Source organism: Nelusetta ayraudi, unplaced genomic scaffold (genome assembly GCF_046127955.1).
Source record: "Nelusetta ayraudi isolate G7.1 ecotype Tasmania unplaced genomic scaffold, CSIRO-AGI_Nayr_v1 ptg000011l, whole genome shotgun sequence".
Lineage (NCBI taxonomy): Eukaryota > Metazoa > Chordata > Actinopteri > Tetraodontiformes > Monacanthidae > Nelusetta > Nelusetta ayraudi.
This window is the reverse complement of record NW_027466061.1, coordinates 13,898,652-13,907,500: the sequence shown is the minus strand read 5'-3', so window position 1 is coordinate 13,907,500 and position 8,849 is coordinate 13,898,652. Positions and strand designations below refer to the sequence as shown.

General features: G+C 46.6%; 2 protein-coding genes across 5 annotated transcripts in view; both read left to right on the top strand.

Moving 5' to 3' along the window:
* ticam1 (TIR domain containing adaptor molecule 1) overlaps positions 1-8,849 on the top strand; it is a 32,154-nt gene that overhangs the window by 16,975 nt on the left and 6,330 nt on the right. The window lies entirely within an intron of this gene.
* The window catches only part of camsap2b (calmodulin regulated spectrin-associated protein family, member 2b), a 28,103-nt gene that overhangs the window by 13,341 nt on the left and 5,913 nt on the right, over positions 1-8,849 (top strand). For 2 of the 4 annotated variants that reach the window (XM_076021227.1, XM_076021225.1), the window contains exons 4-12: positions 59-142; positions 2,236-2,268; positions 3,079-3,220; positions 4,229-4,368; positions 6,151-6,241; positions 6,384-6,488; positions 6,881-6,950; positions 7,042-7,314; positions 8,037-8,754. In XM_076021227.1, the coding sequence (XP_075877342.1) occupies positions 59-142; positions 2,236-2,268; positions 3,079-3,220; positions 4,229-4,368; positions 6,151-6,241; positions 6,384-6,488; positions 6,881-6,950; positions 7,042-7,314; positions 8,037-8,754 (1,656 nt within the window). The remainder of the gene's footprint in view (positions 1-58; positions 143-2,235; positions 2,269-3,078; positions 3,221-4,228; positions 4,369-6,150; positions 6,242-6,383; positions 6,489-6,880; positions 6,951-7,041; positions 7,315-8,036; positions 8,755-8,849) is intronic. The other 2 variants (XM_076021228.1, XM_076021226.1) reach the window with 1 other exon arrangement.

Sequence of the window (8,849 nt, the reverse complement as noted above, 5' to 3'; positions counted from 1 at the left end):
GCCTGTCTGATGTCTGACCTTTATACATCCATCTGTCTGTCTTGTTCCCCCCCGCCAGGTGAATGAGCACTTGAAGGACATTCTTGTTGAGGAGCAAAAGTTGATGGAGACCTGTCAGGATTCCAATGCAACAACGCCAAAAGTAAGACAGAGTACACAAAGTCCTTTGAATTCTCAGCGTTGGTCAGTTTTTTCTTCTAAATTCAATTTTAGATATGGCTGAGCTGCCATGAGGACGAGAAAAACGTCTGTTTAGGAATGGCTGGAAACTCATAGGACAATTTCCTGTGCCTTTAGAGCAGCTTGGAGTGCACACTCTTTATTGGAGATTGGCCACACGGAATGAGAATTCCAGAGATGAGCTCTTATCCATATGTAACTCTTTTAAAATCTTAATTTGAAAAATTTATTTATGATTGACACGAAGAGAAAATACAGTGAGGTACTGTTTGATGTTGGTATTTCTGAAATTTTCCAATGCCCAGTCTTGTTGTTTTACCCTTAAACTATTCAACATGAAGAAAAGAAAAGAAAATGATAGGGTCACAAAAATGTGTCTATCTTATTGTAATTATGTTATTTTGAATCAAAGGTCTAGTTGTAATCAGCACACGCAAACTCGCATGATATGTGCACGCAACACTGAGCTCTGCAAATCAGGTGAACAGATGAGATCAGTCCCTGACCAGCTGCAGAGAGATGTTGGCAAGAGTCACAACGCTGCTTTCCAAGCAGACAACAAACATGAGCAGGGTGGAGATGGAGGATCGGGAGACGGACGGAGGGAAAAAGCAGAGAGGGATGAATCAGAGAGTGAAACGGCACCAGGGTGGGGGACACATGCAGGGAGACACTCTGGAACTTTGTCAGCTGCAAGGAGGAAAGTGTGTGTGCGTGTGAGACAGACGGACAGACAGAGGCAGTGTTCTCGTCCTGCCGGCCTCGCTGTTATGTAAGCTCCATGTGACACATCCAGCCAGTCCACGGGGCAAAAACACAGCAGCTTCCTCCCCATCCTCCTCCTCCTCTGCTCACTCAAACATGAAGCCTCGGCCGGCCCTCAGCGTCAGGTCACAACCTAATCTTGCTGTATCTTGTATGAAGTGACAATAAAGCTTCTTATCTTAACTTATCTCTGCTTTGGAAAAATGGCAATGACAAGGACAAGTTGACTTATAAGAAAAATAGGATCGAGAATATATCTTCTCATTCCATATAATCAGAGGATCAGCAGGTCAGATTCCTGTAGTTCTGCAGCGAATCATATCGATCTCTGCACATGCTACCACTAGATAAAACTGCTTTACGCTAAACAGCAGCTTGGGGCTTATTGCTAAGCATGTTAGCATGGCAACATTGTCTCAAACGGAGCTGAACAAGGCCGGATGCTGAGACTCACTCCGGTTTTTTCTCTGTTTGCTGTCTTTGTTTTGGGGGAAATAGTGAGACTGTCGCTACGTTTTCTTAAGGACGATTAACTCAGGCATAGAGGGAAAGAAAGGAGCCTTTTAATTAGTGTGAGGAATGCTCTGCGCGGCCAGTGTTAGTCAGCTGCTCTCCAACTCCATGCTCCATCACACAGCTCTCCCTCGTTTTGCAACAGAAGTCTATTCACGGACACACTCACAGGAGTTAATTTCACACAGTAGGCCTGCAGGAACACACATGCGCGCGCCGCGCACACATATACACACACACACACACACACACAGACAAGCACAAGACAGAAAGTGTTGTCTATTCTTGGATGGTGTGAAGAATCCTTAACTGTGGTCCCATGACTGGAGTCTTAATATTTTGGTTTGGGTTTTGTGATTCTGCTTACACACCAAACAGAAAAAAAAGAAAGAAAAACTAATGAAGAGCTTCTGTGGCTGGTTCCATAAGGAAGACAAAGCTATGCTTTCAGTTTTGAACATTGTGATAATACTGTATGAAAGGTTTCTCACAATGCTGTTAACAACTCTAAGAACAGCAATGGACCCAACATGTACAGTATAGCAGCTTGGCTAAACCCATCAGCTAGAATTGCACCTCTGGCAGACTTCTCCTGGTTATTTCTGCATGTGACTGTAAAGTTGGCTGGATTTTAGGATTTTTTTTCCCATTTACATTTTGATAGTTGTGTCTATTGATGATGTCACTGCCCAGTTTTGTTCTGAGGTCTCCAAAGGTTTTTACTTCTAACGCCTCTCCCACTCTCTCTTTCCGTCCAATCACCATCTACCCATCAAGTCTCCCAATAAATGGTACAGGAGATTAGTACCTGTAAGTCTGTGCATACTGAGAACTCCGCCCCTCCTCTCACCCCACCCCATCACCATCTACTTCCCACTCTCTGTCCAATCCAAACCCTGCAAGGACGGCCATTCCCATTCCCAAGTCCCGATCACTGCATGTTGCCCTTCAGCCCATAATGCACTTGTCAACTACCTTGCATCCTGTCCCGCCCAAAATGAGAATGTGTATTTGTAAACACTACTAATAGAAAGCTGTACAAATACTTGCATAGTCGCAGATGTTTTATTCCTCTGCTGTGGGTTTTGATCTGGCAGCTTGGCTGTGTATGCTGAGCACTGAAAGCTAGCGCCGGTTTCCGTCTCTTGTTTTATTATTTGGGTTTATACTGTTAAAAGATAAAACAACTCAGAGAAACCCAAAGCAGAAATATTGATACCACGAAACAATCTAGTATTGTTGTAGATGGTAAACTGCAGGATGGGATGTGCTGCTGCAGATTATGGAACTGTAAATCACTTGAACTGCACCGCAACAATAGAGGCCTAGAGAACCACCAAGATATATATATATATATTTCCTATATTTTTTACTTTGAGTCAGCGCGCTGAGATTGATCAGTAACTCGAGCTGCATCATCCGCATGTTTCATTTTATTTCTGTTTTTTTACCCCTTCCCTCCCCTCTGACAACCCCACCAAGCCTGAAAAAGCAAAATAAAAAAATTAAAAAAATGATTCCCGCTTAGCCCGTGAGTGGGCGCGTGCGTCAGGCATGAGCGCGCCCACCCTGGCGATGACACATGTCGGTGATGTCTCTGCACCGTTGCCATGGTTGCAGGCTCGCTACAGGAAGGAGCACGCTCAGCAGAGAAGCGCTCCGTCGCTCCCCCTGGTGGAGAACCTGCTGAAGGACAACACGGACGGCTGCGCCCTCACCACGCTGCTGCACTTCTACTGCTCTCAAGCCATCAGACTGGAAGGTAAACTCTCACAACTCTTCCCCTCCGTCTGTGACCCACAAGCCACGCCCTCTTATTTCAAAGAAAAAGGAGCAGCGATATAATCCAAACACATTTGGAGCACAATGACCTGACCACACAGAATATTCTTTCTCCGCTGTGTGGTACAAAAGTCCTTTTATTTCCTGCTGGGGCGTCTTTGACGACATTCATGCCGTTGAACAAGGAGCGTGTTTGTTATCCTTTTCACTCTGGGACATTTTGTGTGCTGAATTAAATTCAAGACGGCAGAATTTGGGGTTTTAAAGACCCTGTTTTGACTGGTGCGGTTACTTGTGACGTTAAATATCCAGGATCCTGCTCCGCCTTGTGACCCTGGAATGACTCCATTAGGGGGCAAGGCTTCAGGACAGACCTACAGAATAGAGCGCGACACAAAAACAAAAACAAAAAAAACAATAGGCGTCTTTCCTCCCAGCTGACGCATGCCCTCATTTTCTAAAAATGCCCGAGCCTGGATGTGATTGGTCATGAGGGCTGTGTGACGGAGAGCCGTTAGAGGACTCGCCGGCTGCCGTTTCAAAGATAAACAGCTCTGGTGTGCGAGACTCTCGGGGGTTTTTCTTGTTCACTCTTCCAACACACACATGTGCACCAGATGTGGATTTGAGTCAGGCTACATTTAGGTGTCCTCAAAAAGAAGTCTTGTACAGTACAAATGGAATCATCCGTCTTTGTCAGTGCATGATTTTTCTTTCCCATCTTAGAGTCATGTCATGGAATAAAAATGCTGGTGAATCATCCAGAAGGAGTTTGGAGGTTTGAAAACTGGCGGGTTGAATCAGCTTTACGCGAACTAATGCAACAGGGAAAAGTCCAATTTCCTCGTTTTATCTTCTCACTTTAAACACTAATATACGTTATCTTTGTCTTCCTTCCTGCTTGGCCTCCTCCCTCCTGCCTGTGTGTGTGTGTGTGTGTGTGTGTGTGTGTGTGCCCTTGTGCCTGACCCCTCCCCTGGCCGAGCAGATATCTGCCTCAAGGAGACCATGTCTTTGGCTGACAGTCTGTACAACCTCCAGCTGGTGCAGGAGTTCTGCAGGAACAACCTCAACGGCTGCTGCCACTTCAGCCTGGAGGACTTTCTCTACGCGCACGCGTCCATAAAGGTAGGCGACCGACGTTCTCGTGTTCACAACAAACCTAAGCAAAACAAAACAACAACAAATGCACTAGATCCAGAAGGATGAGGGAAGGGTTATTTTTTTCCGAGAGAGAGAGAGGGCTGGTTTGAAGGAGAAAAAGTGTTTTGGGGAATAACAGACTGGGCTGGAAATTACAAGTAGGCAGAAGTGAGTCATGCAGGGAAAAGTTTCATGGCAAATGTTTGCGAGCAGGCTGGGTTCTCACAGGGGCTGTCAGTGTGCGTTGATGTTTTTAAAAGGAGCATAAAGCTTGACATGCCGTGTGTGTGTTGGTGTGTTTTTAGCCCAGACGCTGCAGGGCCAAGTCTCTCTCTGTCTCTCTCCCTCAGACAGAGGACAAGCTTTGCTCGGAGGAGAAACACAATTGTGACCCGTCTCCGCCTCCTTCCCTTGTCCCCCGGTTTTCATGTCGCCTCTGTTTTTATCAAACGTCTGTAAAAGTAAAAAGATAACGCGACTGCTAATTCAGTCTGTCCCGGGGCCCGTATAAATATGCTCGACACACGTTTGTTCCTGAGCTCTGAAAGAATCACTGTGCAGCTTTAAGATCATGGTCACGCTGTCCGGTGGTGGAGAAGCGGCAGTCTGTGTGGGTAAACAGTATGCGCAGAACGTGGGCAGAAACATTCTGATTCCAGTCACGGTGCGAGCTGTCCGGATTTTCCCCTCAAAGGAACAGCAGAGAAGAGTAGTTGTCACACTCATGCAATCTTTGCTACGTGTTTTTCCCATCCTTTTACAACGCACCGTAATGTTTGTGGTAGCCATGCATTGACTGTTAGCTGCATTGTGATACAATCGGACAAGTATGCAAGGGAAAAAGAAGGAGGAGGGGGAGGGAAATGGTCAGAAAGAGCTGTAGAAGAGCCTGGCACTCTGCCCATTTAGCACAGACTCACTGCCCACTGCATCCTAACTAGTGTGTCCTCCCTTTTTCTCACTCCATAGTTAAATTACAGGCAGTCACAGGCAATGTATGAATTGAGGTTAGGTTAAGGTTAAAGTTAGGCATGTGTTGTGGTTAGAATTTGGGTTGAGCTGCAGGAAAGAATAGAAACTGAATGGAAGTCAATGGTAAGTCCTTGTCATGAAGGAAACTTTCTTTTGTTCTTATGTGGAGCAGTCCTGTGACACAGTACATTCATTATCAGGGCATTTTAATTTGTAAGGGCATTTTGGCTGGTCAACTCAAACGTATCTTGTCTTTCTTGTTGTTAAGGATCTGAGTTACGCTGCACAAAAAAATGTTAAATGTCGGTAGTCAGTGTATAGTCCATTAACCAAGTTGTAATCTAGGATGGCCAGAGAAAATCCCTCCAGTTTTTGCTTTTTCCTTTATATGGCCACTAGAAAATCAAAATGTGTGTGTGTGTGCGTTTGTGTTTGTGTGCGTGCGTTTGTGTGCGTGTTCATCAAAAGACGATCTTGTGATCAAATCATCTGTACTGGCCTGCTGAGACTCTGTGTATTAGGCAAATTAATTGATCAGTTGATGGGTCACTTTCTTCCTTCTGTCCTCATGTGGCAGGTTTGGACTAAACACCAGATGGACTTTTTCTGTACGGTTTTGTCTGTTTGGTGTGACGATTTGAGATATTTGCACACATGAAAACCTGCCCGATTGAGCTGCTTAACAACAGCTGACAGGCCATGACCTCACTGATCCGTCAAAATCTGCATTGTATTGTGCTAGTGGTGGTATCTGTCACTGCAAAATTAACCGCAACTTTTCTGCGGGTCTTTCAGAGTAACTATCTGGTGTTTATGGCCGAGCTTTTCTGGTGGTTTGAAGTGGTGAAACCGTCGTTTGTGCAGCCCAGAGTCTTCGACCCAGACGGTACAGTGCTACTTCATTAAAATATTGTCACGCATTTGTTGTCAAGTGATGAGGTTACTTTGTGCATGCCAATTTCAGAATCTTTTAACTACCTCATTGATATTAAGTGTTTGTTCTGCACGTGCACATCTCCTCCCTGCAGCCTGCAAGCCAGTATCAGTGAGTCGAAAGATGGCTCCAGTGTCCAGTCCTGTCAAACAGAGATATGCAGATAGAGCCGACAGCCCAGAGAGCTTCCCTGCAGAAGGTAAAGCATCTGTTTTACACTGTAAATACACTGATACCAACACCCGTAGGGCACCTTTAGGAGATTGTTAAAATGGCCATGTAGCCAGTGTGTGTGTGTGTGTGTGTGTGTGTGTGTGTGTGTGTGTGTGTGTTCATTGTGCTGTGTGTCTTTTAAGATTTTTGTCTATTTACGACTTACTCTGACGATTTTTTTTAAGCAAAACTGAACAGGGTGAATTTGTATTTTTGAAAACAGACGCCATCTAGTGGCTAGTTTGCAGCCATGCAGATGCAGGCATCATTCAGATGTATCCACATGATTCTAAAGGCCTCTTCCATAGTATTTGCCTTTTTGCAGATGAAAATCTGGTAATAAATTCAATGATCTGTGTCTATCTGCGTCTGAAACAGGTGCAATGAAGAGATCAACGTCCATGTCTTATGTTGATGGCTGTATCGGAACCTGGCCCAAAGAAAAACGGTGAGCATCCTTAAACCAATCAGTTGCTGTTCGTGTTCGCAAAGGTTCAACTATGACTCAGTCCTGTGTCGCTGTTGTTTTCCTCCCGCAGCTCTTCCACTCGAGGAATCTCCTTTGAGATCCCCCTGGACGGAGACCCGACTGTTTCGCCTGGCGAAGCCCCGCCCCTCCGTGGGATGACCAGGTCGGCCAGCAGTGACGGCCTGGGGTTCAAAGTTCACTTTGCGTCCCGAGGGGGCATCAAGCGGCACACCTCTCTCATGCCTGTGACTGTGAACGGCAGACACATTCCGGAGGAGGAGGAGTTCTTCCCGCACAAGCCGCTTGGGAGGAACAACACCTTCTCTATCAAGAACCACAGCAGGTAGGGACAGTAGCACGGTGTCAGGTTGATGATGCCCTGAGGTCATCCAGTTCAGGTCTCATGGCGCTGCTCTGGACCCATTTGAAGACCAAGGGCGATCGTGCTTTTGGGGCGGTCGCCCTGAGACTGTAGAACCCTCTTCCTCTCTCCCTGAAATCTGCTCCTTCCCTCTCCACATTGAAGGGGCTTTTGAAAACACACCTTTTGGCTTTTGAGCAGCCCTAGTTTGATCTCTCCTGGGCATGTTGCCTTTACGGACACCTGTTCTTGGTCTGATATTTTGCTCTCAGCAATTTTTGAGAAACCTTTTTAAAAAAATTTAAGGCCCCTGGTAGCTAGTTTTAGCCTGTATTTTAAATTGTTGTCTGAATCCCCTGTCTTTGAGGGGTGCTATGTAAATAAACACTTATTTACTTACTTACTTGCTGTCCTGATCTTTCACCAAATGGTAGATCTTTTAAGCTGCTGATTTCTTTTGTTCACTATGGTTTGTAAAGATAGATATCTCTTTTAAATAGATAAATAGATAGATAGATAGATAGATAGATAGATAGATAGATAGGAGAAATGAGAGATCATAATAATTACACAACATTTCCATTTTTACACAATACTCTCTTACCAACACATGCTATCAGATGCAACGCACTGGGCCTTTAATTGTAGCAATGCATTAAAAAAAAAAAACACATCAAAATGCATGCCTGTCTCTCTGTCCACAGGCTTTCTAATGGAGTCCTTCCTGAGAGCAACCACAGCACACACCATGGCTGCAGCCCCGTGAGTCCAACCACTCCTCCGAGCATTGAGGAGGCGCTGAAGATCATCCACGACACAGAGAGGCCCCACGCTAGCCTGGGCATGGGCGGCAGAGACAACAGCTTCTTCCTTCATGGTGCGGAACCTTCAGACCCACCAGGGGCCGAAGGTCACGGGGACGAACCGGGCTCAGCCAAGGCCCAGGTGAACGACCACGACCCCAACTCCTTGTCCACTGACGAGGTTGACACAGGCATCCACGTGAGGACGGAGGACATCCAGAGTCTGGACGAGGACTCCTCCTCTCTGAGGGACTACTCGGACATCGACCCGGACTACGAGGCGGTGACCCGGTCCTGTCCGCTGTCAGAGAGGCCGCAGGGGGAGAGGAGCAGGGAAGGGAGACAGAAAGGGGTCGGCGATTCCAACCCTGACGACGCGCTGGGTGACGGAGCTGACAGGAGCAGCCCCTGTCCCAGTTCTGCGCCCACGCTGCGCAGATCCCACACAGTCAGCCCCGCCTCGTCATCCACTGGCTCCGGAGGCGGCGTGGTGCGCATGACCAGCTTTGCCGAGCAGAAGTTCCGGAAACTGGAGGGACGGAGCAGCGGAGGAACCACGCCGGAAAGTTCTGATCTCAACGTTCCATACACTCACCCAGCAAGAAGCATCTCCTCGCAGGTTCGCTTCTCTGTTCTCTGTTGATGACAGTGATTCCTTCCATTTCCCAGGAATTTGTGCTGACTCAGAATTCCTGTCAGTAATCCATCCATCTC